At 34.2% G+C, this 12,676-nt stretch overlaps 1 protein-coding gene across 2 annotated transcripts; it reads right to left on the bottom strand.

Annotated features, from left to right (window-relative positions):
- Window positions 1-2,818: 2,818 nt before the first annotated feature.
- LOC107859251 (receptor kinase-like protein Xa21) lies at window positions 2,819-12,432 on the bottom strand. Of its 2 annotated transcripts, XM_047406838.1 has the most exons (5): window positions 12,254-12,431; window positions 11,185-11,388; window positions 10,753-10,896; window positions 3,878-5,857; window positions 2,819-3,470 (listed from the first exon to the last, which is right to left on the bottom strand). In XM_047406838.1, the coding sequence occupies exons 2-5, from the start codon at window positions 11,384-11,386 to the stop codon at window positions 3,136-3,138; spliced, it is 2,661 nt and encodes an 886-aa protein (XP_047262794.1). In that variant the 5' UTR covers window positions 11,387-11,388; window positions 12,254-12,431; the 3' UTR covers window positions 2,819-3,135. The 2 variants fall into 2 exon arrangements, with proteins under 2 accessions (XP_047262794.1, XP_016559670.1); XM_016704184.2 differs by having other exon boundaries at window positions 11,185-12,432.
- Window positions 12,433-12,676: the final 244 nt, after the last annotated feature.

Here is a 12,676-nt window from a genome sequence, read left to right as displayed (position 1 = left end):
GGGCTCAGCACTCTCACCCTTAGAATCCTCCCACTCATTATACCACTGGTTCACAACTTCTTTAAGCTGGTAAGCTGCTAATTCAACCCCTTTCACTTCGTCTACATGCATCACCTTGAAGATCTTCTCCATCTCATCCACAAACTCCTGTGGATCCTTCTCTACCTTGGAGCCCAAAAACTTGGGCGGGTTCATTCTCATGAATTAACCCACCCTAGTAGCCTCAGATGTGATCGATGCAGACCTAATATCTTCCTACCATTGATTCTGTATGGCTACCAACTGTACAAGCATGTGAATGGACTGTTTGAATTCTGCATTAGATACCTCTCTCTCGCGAGGCTGAGTGAGGTTAGTCCCCATCCGGGGAGCTCTGGGTGCCCTAGGAAGGTTGTTCAGAGTAAGTGGGACTCCCGGAGTAGCATTAATCCCCGGAGTCAGGGCTCTATTTTGGGTCCTCATCCCATGAGTGGGACGGACCTCATCTGTCTGTGCATTCTGATCGATAGTACGATGGGGAGGCATGATTTCTTTTCTAAAATGCAAGAGATCATTGATTAGGGGACAATTTAGACTCTGAAGCACGAACTAAACCACAAAGAAAAGAAACATTCCTGAACGCCTAGTAGCCTCCTGCTCATAAGTGTGGCACGCTAAACACCCATAAAAAAAATTCTACCCGACGCGATTTCGCAGACACCCTGGGACCATGAACCGTGCTCTGATACCAAGTTTGTCATGACCCAAACTGGGCCCTGGTCGTAACAAACATCCCGAACCATGAAGACTTGGACGTCCCTATCTGTCTGGTAATCATGCATAACATTCATATAATAGAGGGAAAATGCAGAATTTTATAAGTGAACGGAATCATAGTCATAAGTCGGATATAAATTCAACAATGAAAACTATGGAATTCAAAACCATCTAGCTACACCTGAAAACCATCTGTGAAATCTCTACTACATGACTAATAACACTGTCTGAAAACTGGGACAAGGCTCCCAGTAGACCAAAACCATAACTGATAATAAATGTCTGAACATAACTAAGCCTTCTGAAATGTAGAAGGCTCACCGACTAGACCCTGCACTTCTGTCTGAAGAAATCTACTATTTATCAGGATCCCTAGACTGTGCCTCAGAACCTGAAAGGTAGGGAGGGTCAATACAGATGTACTGGTACGCAGAGCAATCCAAAATAAAGCTTTTAATGTAACTAAAATAGTTGAGAGCTAGTTATAAAACATCATATAGGATATAAATTCCAAAAAACATGGGCATTTTTTATAATCATAAAACCTTTCTGTCAATGCAATTTCTAATCTTTGTATTACTTCTGAGTTAGGTGGCACTCCCCTACAAGTATGATATTCCACGGGCTATATGGAATCCGTCATTGACTCGGAGGGGAAGCCCCCAACCCAAGTGTGCCACAAGGGTTGGAGTGCCTGAGTCTGATACGCCATAGGACACTAGGCCAGCGTATAATAATATACCCGGATCAGTAAATCACGATTTTGGGTAATGAGTTTTCTGAACTCGTTCTTTCTTCGGAGAGCCACCTAAGCTCTCTTTATGCTCAATTTTGGTCTGTTCTGAAACATGCACCATTCTAGTTTCAAAATCTGAAAATCTAATTTCAAACATGCATTCTATTCTGTTTTGAATGAACATGGCATTATTTGAGTTGGTGTCGTCACACCAAGACTTGCAAGTCCTTTTTCTGAGACATAATGCATCATGCATGATCCTTTCATCAAAACTCAATTCAGACCACCCAAACATGCAAATAGTATAAGAGATTTCATGTTTCGATACATAAGTCAAAACTATGCAAGAATTCTTCAAACATATGGTGGTCATGTGCTTTTGGCAAAACCATCCACTCTTTCATTATATGTATATTCAATATTTATCAGCATGCACAACCCTCTCTTTTGATTACACAATCATGTTCAAATCATAGTATGAATCAATATCTTTCATATCATGCTTTTCAAAACAATCCATATCATACGAATAATAGAAAAAATCATATCAAGAGAGGGATTCATTATAATTCATGCTCTCAATTGAATATTCATCCTTAAACACATGCATACATATATATATAATTTCAAATCAATTTGGGAAAAGGACTAAAGACCAAAACAATGTCATTGAGACTTCTAAAACATGATTATAAATCATATATCTAAAATCCTTTTCTTAAAAATCATGATTTCTATACCCATGAGATTTTTAGGAAAATCCCACATACCTCAATACAGAAAATAATGGATGATTCTTAAAGCCTACGGTTTGGGGATTCTGAATCTTTAATCAATCTTGAAAAGCCATGGTTAAATATTGAGTTATTTGGATTTTTAGTTTGAAGCCCTAGAGAGTGTTCTTGTGAATTTTTGATGACAATATGAATAATGTGGTCACTTGGGAGTATAATCCCGTGTTTAAGCTGATAAGGCGGTAGAAAAATACCTAATATACCCTTAATGAGACGAAATAAAATATGACTGGGAGCCCGGTTTTATGGGCCACCACAACGCGCCACAATCGCGGTGGCTCACTAGAATTTGACGAATGAGATTCTTAAGGTCACCGCGACGCGGAGCCATTGCGTTGTCCCACTGGTTAGAACCTAAACTTCAGCGTGACGCGCCACAATCGCGCTAGGCTACTAGAATTTGACAATTGCTAGAAATACCCCCTCCGCGACACGCCAAGAACCAAAATGACGATGTTTTACTACTAGGACTTAAATTAGCCATAACTTCTTACCCGGGTATCAGATTTGGGCGAATTTTATATTGACGGAAAGCTCATTCAACTTTTCACATGATAAAAAGTCAAAATTAGGGAAATTATATATGGTTTATACTTTACTTACTTTGGAAGTCAAAAAAAATGAGACTAAGTCTCTTTGACACTATTCTAGTCATTTAACTCTAAGAGTATATTACCACGAGCTAACGCATGGACGATGCGGAGCGTTACAAATATCCAGTTCTATAATTAAATATGATACAGAGAAGACAAATATCAATTCTATTCCTGTATAAGGAAATAATTTATCTAGAAGACAACAGGCTATTTTTGAAGATTGGATATTTACCATCACATAAACCTTGCTACATCATTTGCAAAGAAATTCCAACTTGATCTTCTTGAGATTTACCAGGATTTCTTTCATGTCCAACCTTTCATTGGGAGATTCAGTTGTGCAATGCAATGCCAACTCCAGAATAGAGGATACACAACGAAGCTCATTCTGGAAAGAAATCTTTTCTGGTTCCATCAGCGTGACATCAATAACATCCTCTTGTGTTGACATCAATACCCAACTCCTCATGCTCAAATTTTCTTGAAACATTTCATCATATGGCCTTTTCTTTGTGAAAGTTTCCATGAGCATAATGCCGTAGCTGTACACATCACATCTTCTAGAAACTAATCCTACTGATCCATACTCTGATCCAATGTTACCAAAGTAATTAGTATCATGACAGCAAAATAATGAAATGAATATAATATCCATGTTTACATCCAAGAGTGTGGCCAAATGGTCAATAAGATGGGTTAGTTAAGAATAACAGTCTCTTATTCAAATCCCAACAACGAGACAAAAACTAGGTGATTTCTTCCCATTTATCCTAGTACCTCTTGCTGGTGGGAGGTGACAAGTATCCCGTGGGTTATCAGAAAAAAATTATCTATTTGTTAGATATTAAATATATTGAATCTACCTTGAGTAGATAAAAAATAAAAACTGAAGGTATAACGGCAATCAGTTTTTATTATATTAGAACCAGTAAACTAATTATTTGATGTAAAATAAAACCTCATATGCTATAATAATAGGACTAAAAGAAAGTTACCTGGTGCAATGTAGCCCATTGTAGCAAGTGTTTTAGTATGAGCAATTGATTCCCCTTCTCCTAATAACTTGGTCAGGCCAAAGTCACTCACATGTCCAACCAACCTATCGTCTAGCAAGACATTGCTAGGCTTCAAATCACTATGTACAACAACTGTTTCATAACCATGATGGAGATACTCCAAAGCGGATGCAACATCGATCATTATGTCTAGTCGTTGGATCATATTCAAGAAGTAATCATCAGAATGTAACCATTGCTCCAGACTCCCCTTCGGCATGTACTCTAGAAGTAATGCTTTAAAATCCATGTTAGTACAACTGCTGATAACTTTGGTAAGATTCCTATGACGAAGGTTGCGTAGAACATCACATTCAGTGTCAAAACTCTTGAATGCACCTTCAATCTGTAAATTAAACACTTTGATTGCCAAAGTCATCCCGTTTGCAAACGTACCCTTGTAAACAGAGCCAAAACCTCCGGAGCCTAGCAAGTTGCATTGGTCGAACCCTTGAGTTGCCCTTTCAACTTCAATGTATGAAATTTTTGCTAGTTTTATTGTTGCAGGATAGGATTCGGCTTGAGTGTGAACATTTCTATTCCCACGTCTCTTGAACATAAACACAGCGATTGATGCAAGAACCATCAGTGCAGCTCCCAATGGGGCAAGTATAACCAGAAGTAATTTACTTCTCCTTGAATGATGAAAAGACATAGTCATACAAGGTTGGAAAAGCAAACCGCCGCATAACTCTTCATTTCCCATAAAAGATTGAGAGGTGAAATGGAGAAAAGGTCCTTTACTTGGTATTTCACCTTCAAATCTGTTGAATGATACGTTGAAATCCTTCAGATATCGAAGTGACTCTATTGATTTTGGAATCATTCCTGAAAGAATGTTATTGGATAGATTCATCGATACCAAACTTATCATTTTCCCAAGTGACTCTGGAATAGATCCTTGTAACTCATTATAAGCCAGGGAAAGATAAAGTAGATTCTGCAAGTCTCCAACTGTGGTGGGAATAATTCCTGAAAGGTGATTCCTTGAGAGATCTACTAATGTTATGGCATTCAACTTACCAAAATCAGGAGGTATAGAATCAACCAAGGAATTATTCGACAAGTTAAGTTCCAAAAGATCTTTGAGGCTCCATAGACCAATGGGAATGCTACTGAGTCTATTTGAATTTAGATAAATATTTCTCAAAGAGGTAGCATTACCAATGCAATATGGTATAGGACCCGAAAACTGATTATAGGACAACTCAAGGAAGTACAACTCCGGCAATTTGCAAAGGCACTCTTGCAATGGTCCGCTTAACCGATTATTGTCAAGACTTAACCATTGAATAATGTGTAAATCACATAATGTTCTTGGCATTGATCCAGTCATGTCGTTGCGGGATAGATACAAAGTGTTTAAGTTACTTAAATTCCCAATTCCAAATGGTATCTGGCCCCTAATTTTAGAATGATATAAATCTAATATCTCAATAGAACTGGAGAGATTGCCAATGGAATCTGGAAGAACACCATTCAAAGGATTATCCTCTAATTCTAGTACTTTCAAGGATCTACAGTTCACCAAGGAAGCAAAGATACTTAGACGCGGAGATGATAAGCTGTTAATGAACAATTGCAGAGATTCAAGATGCCTCAAATCCCCCAATGAGTTAGGAATTGGACCACTGAATTTGTTTTCACTAAGATCTAATATCGTTAGATTTGAAGAATTGGAGATTGAGCTGGGTATAACTCCACCAATGTTGTTATCACCCAAATGCAAAAGCCTCAGATTTGTTCGCCAGTAGTTTGAAGCAGATGGAAGACTACCCGAGAGGTTATTGTATGCAAGTGACACCCCTCTTAGGGTAGAGATATTGAAGAGCTCTTCCGGTATGGAACCACTTAACTTATTAAATTGCAAAAGTAGCAGCTCCAATTTGTGAAGATTCCCAATATCTCTGGGTATAACACCTGCCACGAGAAAAATTAAGTCGATTAAGTTTATTTGGTTGCTCCATTTTGCATATCATATCACATTGTGCTAAAACTAGAAAGCTCCTATGTTCAGCTCCTATGTTCAAAGTTAGATTACAATTTTGCACCTTCAGTAAACTAATTAAAATGTATTAAACCATTAAATCTAAACATAATAGTTATGCAGATTAATTTCTTTACAGTCTTCTCAAATTTCAGCCTTAATTATTAGTTCTTTTCAGCCTTCAGGTGTAGCAAAACACTAAACCAAAACCTAATACTTATGCAGATTTAATTTCTTTGCAACCTTCTCATATTTCAGCTTTTATTACGTGTTCTTTTCAGCTTCCAGGTGTAATAAAACATTAAATCAAAACATACTAATAGTTATGCAAATTTAGTTTCTTTACAACCTTTTCATATTGCAGCCTTTATTAGTATTTGATCTTTTCAGCATCTAGGGTAATAATATCTTTACACAGCCTTTGGACATTCTTATTGCACATTATAAATGTAAACAACGCATGTAATCAACTCCTCACTTTAGTTATTCCTTTTATCTTCACTGTATCAGAAATGTTTTTTCCGTACGACTACAACAAAGATGTAAATGCTTCTACAGCAGGAGTTTCAGTTCCCAAACGAGTCTATTAGACATCATCTCATCCCCGTTCCGTGTGAACACCTATGGATTCTTATAGCTCGGATAGCAGCTCAAGGTTATTGAAATATCTCTTGCAGAAAGATTCAGTTCTGGTAGTGGCTAAAGAGGAGTACGAGAAATGGAAGTCAATCCAATTATACATTCGGATGCTAATTATGTATTCGAAAATTGCAAAATAAGGAAGTATTTGTAATTTAGCAAAAAGCAAGAATAGAGAATAATCTATATATTAAAAGGAGAGGACAAAGCCTCTGCCTTAAAATTGATACATGTAGTCTGTTATGTTAGGTTAGTTAATTAGGTTAAAATTAGTTAATATTTACTTTAAATTTTTTCAGCTTTTTTTTTAAAATCAAATTTGCATTTACTTTAAGTTTTTACTATTTTTAAATTGTTAAGTTTTACAGAAAAATTAAATTACCTGAACAATAGGATTTTGTTTTTCTAAACTGCTACTTTCATTTCTAAAAAGTGATTGAAAATATACTAAAACTTTCTGCAAATCCCATAAAAAAGTCCTTATCATTGATGATTTTCATGTTTGTGTCCATCTCTTCTATTGACTCTTTAAATTGGATTTATACTTAAAATAAAACAAATTTTATTTAAAACTAAAAAATTAAAAAAAAAATTAATGGGACAACTGCATATTTCAAATACACATTCAATTTTTCTTTATAAAAGCTGCTTTTAAATCTGAAGGGATTTATCCTTATCAATTTTCCATTAGGATTATATCCAACTGCTCAACTTTATCTTTATAAACTTTCCTTTTAATTTTATTCTCTTCTCATTCTTTTTCAACCATGCACTGCATTCTTTTTCTAAAATTTTCTTTGGCAGAGTCAAGAAAAGATTTAAACTACGACATAATCATGCAATTAATATTGCAGTAACACCAATATTTACCAAAAAGACAAGGAAAAGATTTGTCCTTGATTCTTACTGACATATATTTAAGGATTAACTGCATTTTATTTCTTTGTGCAGAAGAACAAGGAGAAAATTTTAAGAGCAATTTGTTAGCATCAAATTGCGGTTGGAAGGCGAAACGGGGAAGCCTTATAGAGCAAATATTCATGACTGTGATGAAAGATTGTCCAATCTCAATGGTTACAGGTTTCAACCGCATTAACTATTAACAACTTCTCTTCTCTTTGAATTTTTTATTTTTTATTGTCAAATTTATTTATATTATTATAATATTCAATCTAAATTCGCTCCTCATTACCATTTTTCCACAAAAGACAAAAAAAAAAAAGGAAAAACTAAATAATGCACATTAGGTCATCAACTACACGTAAATTGCATATCAATATTTTTAAATTGCATATTTTTCAAAAAAAAATTAACCCACTTCCCCGAATCCCTCTCCTCATTGACGTGTTTTTCTCTTTGTGGAAAGTTTTTTTTTTTTTCCTTTTTTTAACCATTTTCAAATGTAGTGAAAAAAAAATCACAAAAAGAAGAATTTCTAATGGAAAAAGGATGTGAATAAAAGAAAATGACAGAGAGGATAAGAAGAAGTTGATTAGCAATAGGGTAGGAAAAATATCAACCAAACCTTAAAGAATCCTTTCTTTCCTTTTAGTTTACTTTCTTTTTTATTTCTTCACATTACATACAATCATTCGTTTTTTTATTTGCCTTTACTTTTTAATTTCAGTTAATCCATTATTATTTTTTAAATATTGTATACTCAATTTGCATTAAAAACAGTTTTTATTAATTTCTTTAAGGAGCTAATTGGATTTAAAGGAACCTCAACGAATGTTATTACATTTACGTTAAATTGAAAAAATATCTCATATGAATAATCAGCGAGAAGTAAAAGTTCTGATTTTTCATTCATGATTAGATAATATGTGTCGGAACAAATTTTTTTTCCTATAAAGCTTTTAAAAAATACACTCTTCATCACTTATTGTTTTTATGAATGTTGCATGTCTAATTAACCTTTGTTTATTCTCCAACACGTGAAAAAATAAAGATGATTTGAAGTCGATTTATTGTCCAAATTAAGCTTCGACATTATGAAATTGAAGGTGATTGGTTTGTTCTATTGTTGACTTACTTGAGTAGTTTAATGTTTTATCTTCTATCGTCACATCTTGACTACCGATTATTTTTTAATTGATAGATGTTACAAACGGAACGAGGAAGATCGGAGATTACTTTAATGATTTTCTAATGAGTCATTGATAAATATTTATTGAAAATGTTCCTCTTCAAGATGAGGTTTACGAAAAATATTAATTTCTCTCCAATCAATATTATGCTAGAATACATGTACAATCATATCATACTTTTAATATGATTATTTTAGTTTTACTCATTTTGAAATTGTCAATTGTTCATGTTGATTTGATGATGTAAAGACATTTGAATCAAATTGGAGACTTTTTATGTTTATTTTTATTTTGTATACATAATTACAAAGTTTATATCTTTTTATTTTACTAAAGGACAAGTTAAGAATGATAAAAATATTAGGATAATGTTAAAAAAATATTTATAAAGAAAAATAAATAAAAATTTTGTCTTATGACAATTGACCATAATCTTTATTTTATAGGCAAATATTAAAAATTATTAAGTGAGCATAATAATTTAATAGTGAAGTGAGTATATTAAAGGTCTTCAAGTTAGTTGTGTTTTAAATTCCCTATTATTTGATTTGATTGTAATTTTAATTAAAAGTCCAAACTATGGCTGTCAAGTGGGTCGGGTCGGGCCAACCCGGAATCGGCCCGTGTTATTAAACCGGTTTGAGGGTCGGGATGGGTCCGGGTTGGGGTCTAAGTGGGCCGGGTCGATTCGGGCCCAACAGTAAAAAAATCAAAAACCACCCCAACCCGGCTCACTTAATCCGACCCGGTCAAACCCACCTAAACCCGGTCAAACCCGATTAAAAAATCGGTCAAACCCGGTCAAAAATATAAGAAAAAAAACTTTTTTTCAATATACATTATATATACCCACTTATATATATGTTCTACTTTAAACTTTAAAGTTTAAATAAAATATACTACAATATATATATATAATTATATATATATACATGTATACGTTAAATATACACGTCTATAGAAGATCTATTCACATATATACACTCTATTCTATGTATATGTAATACTTTAAATGAGATATACTACAATATATCTACATTACAATATATATTTGTATAGTTATATACTAAATTATAAAACATATACACATGTATACATTAAATATACACGTCTATAGAAGATCTATTCACATATATATACACTCTATTCTATGTATACGTAATACTTTAAATGAAATATACTATAATATATATACATTACAATATATATTTGTATAGTTATATACTAATTTATACAAAAAAAAAAAATATTTTAAAAAAAAATAAAATCCGGGCCGGGCCGGTTAACCGGCGGGCCTTGACCGGGCTAGGTCTGGGCCGGGTTAACCGGGCCCAAATTAAAAAATAACCAGCCCGGGACCCGAAACCCTAAAGCCCTAGGGCTTACGGGCCAATTTATTTAAGTGGGCCGGGTAGGGCCGGGTCACTTGACAGCCATAGTCCAAACACAATTATACTACCTTAGTGATATCATTCACCCGTTGAATTGGAGAGCAACTTTTTAACGAAAAATATTTAGTAAAGATATTAAGTCAAGCGACAAACTAATAATAATGACCGATTCAACACTTGAAATAATATTAAAATTACATTATAAATTAAATGAGGTTAATTTTTTAGTTGTAATTAATTTATAAAGTTTTAAATCTAAGTACGGATTTGCATTGAAAGGTTATATTAAATTTGATTAAATATAAAATTAAGTTCTCATGTCTTAACAAATTAACAAAGAAATATAGAAGTCAAGTAATTAGCAATTATTTTTTTAATATCATAACCTTTGTTAAATATGTCAATGACATATGATAAGAATTTTATTTTTCATATAAAAATATCTAAAATAATTGCAATCGTAATACCAATCGCGCGGATACGAATACTAGTTAGGTCCTAAAGGGTTGGGATTTATGTAAGTTTTCCTTATTTTTTTAATTCAGCAAATATAAGTGTGCAAAAGAGTAAATATGCGTTAGATGACAAGGATAATATATCGGTTCTAAATCACCAAGTTGAGGGGTATAGCTTATCTATTTTTCCCTTAAGTCTATTCATAGTACTGGTCAGGCTAACCAAACAAGACCATGTTTACTTGAAAATTACCTGATAAATTGTTTGTGTTCAAATTAAGTACCCGCAGTGATGTTATGTTGGATACGCTGCAGGGTATTGAACCCACCATGTGATTGTTCTCCACTTGTAATTGCTGCAACTTCCCTAAATTACCAATTTTTGCTGGAATTGCGCCTGTAGAATACCAACTTGCAAATTTAGCTTCTTGTTCACTTATGATGTAGCTCAATGTGTTATTTCTCAATCAACAAACTGAGAAACTAGCCTCATGCTTGAAGGTTTTAGTCCGTAGGATGTTTTTAAAAAATAGATTATTTGAAAAAGGTATTTCCATAGTGATTATTTAATACTAGGGATAGTATGGGAAAGAAGTAATAAAAACTTCACGATTTGTGAAAATTAGTTTTATATAGGGGTAAGTAAAATGAAATGGAGGAGTATATCAAAGTCTCAACAATGTACCTTGCAAGTTGTTTCCCCCAAGATTTAAGAGCTCAAGCTTCTCCAAGTTAACAATTTCTGGTGGAATAGTCCCACTGAAGTTATTGTATGACAATGACAATTCATACAGTTGTGTGCAGTTAGATAAACCAGCTGGAATGTTACCACTCAAGTGGTTGGAAATGATTGAAATGGTCTTTACTCTTTGAAGGTGGCGGCACATATCTACAGGAAGACTCCCTGTTAATTGATTACCTGAAAGACCTAAAATTTCCAATGAAGACATGTTGAAAATGGAGAGAGGGATAGAGCCAGTAAGTTGGTTTCCGGATAAAATCAACTCTTTTAGATTCTTAAGGTTCCAAATCTCCTTTGGGATACTGCCTTGAAGACGATTGTCTCTAACATTCAGAGTTTCTAACTTGGAAATAGAAGCAGAACTTAAACCGAGCCACATTGGAATCTCTCCAGTGAAATTATTGTACCCGAGATCCATCACCTTCAATCGGCTTAAACGAGACAAACCCTGAGGGATGTCTCCACTGAAATTATTTTTACTTAGATTGAGAGAAATGAGAAAAGAGAGGTTTCCCAGATGTGGCGGAATGGTTCCAAGAATGTTCATGTTGGATATATTTAGTGCAGTCACCCTATGGTGGCGAGAGCCACAAGTGACTCCAATCCAATCACAAGCGGAAGCTTGAGAGGACCAATTCCGAGTTAAGGGATGAGAAGAGTTTAGAGTAAAGCTGGCTTTTAAGGCAAGTAGAGCTGATTGATCTGTGTTAGCTATAACTATATTTTTGCTAATGCATGTCTCTAAGAAGTATAGTAGCAAGACTAGTAGTGAAAGAAAGAAAGAGTAGGCTTTCTCCATGTTTACAAATGAACGGTAGTATCAGAAAAAATAAGGAACAAATTAATCAGCTATAAATAGTAATTAATGGTTGCTAAGCAATGGGTACCTTGATCATCAAGGAATTAAAGAGGGCTAAACAATGTCGTATATAAGGGGCTAAACAATGTCGTTTATAAGGGGCTAAGCAACGCCGTAGTTAAGAGTAAATAAAGATGAAGGATGATTAACCACCTTTGATCAAGAAGAGCACACTACACAGTGGGTTAGAACAAAATTCTGCAGGAGCACAACTTGGTGAACAATAAGTTTTACCTTCTGTAGTTGATGTAGATAAAGTCAACAATTTTCATGGAAAATTAGTGGTTATACATGTTCCAGAGGTAGGAGACTGACTTTTCAAAGTCTTCTGAGAGTTTTTTCCAAAATAGCATTATATACTGTGGAATCTATATGGGGGAGTAGGGTAGGAACGTAAATGCCTTTCTTGTACTTTTTTTTTGTACTGAAATGTTTCCTTGGAAAAATATATTTTTTCTTGCATTGGATAAATAAGCAGAAAATACAAATTCATCTGATATACCTAATGCTTTATCTGTGCTCTTATTATATTGAAATCTTTTCTCTTATTCATTCCTGTTTAAATCATATGAACAG

Source organism: Capsicum annuum, chromosome 2 (genome assembly GCF_002878395.1).
Source record: "Capsicum annuum cultivar UCD-10X-F1 chromosome 2, UCD10Xv1.1, whole genome shotgun sequence".
NCBI classification, from domain to species: Eukaryota; Viridiplantae; Streptophyta; class Magnoliopsida; order Solanales; family Solanaceae; genus Capsicum; species Capsicum annuum.
Note: the sequence above shows the minus strand (reverse complement) of the source record. Positions and strands in the feature narration are given on the sequence as shown.

Coding starts and splice junctions, on each gene's coding strand:
- LOC107859251 (XM_016704184.2), bottom strand. CDS start 12,040: ATGGAGAAAGCCTACTCTTTCTTTCTTTCACTACTAGTCTTGCTACTA. Junction 10,897..11,184: donor TGGGGGAAACAACTTGCAAG/GTACATTGTTGA, acceptor GGTATTCTACAG/GCGCAATTCCAGCAAAAATT. Junction 3,471..3,877: donor AATGGGCTACATTGCACCAG/GTAACTTTCTTT, acceptor ACATTGGATCAG/AGTATGGATCAGTAGGATTA.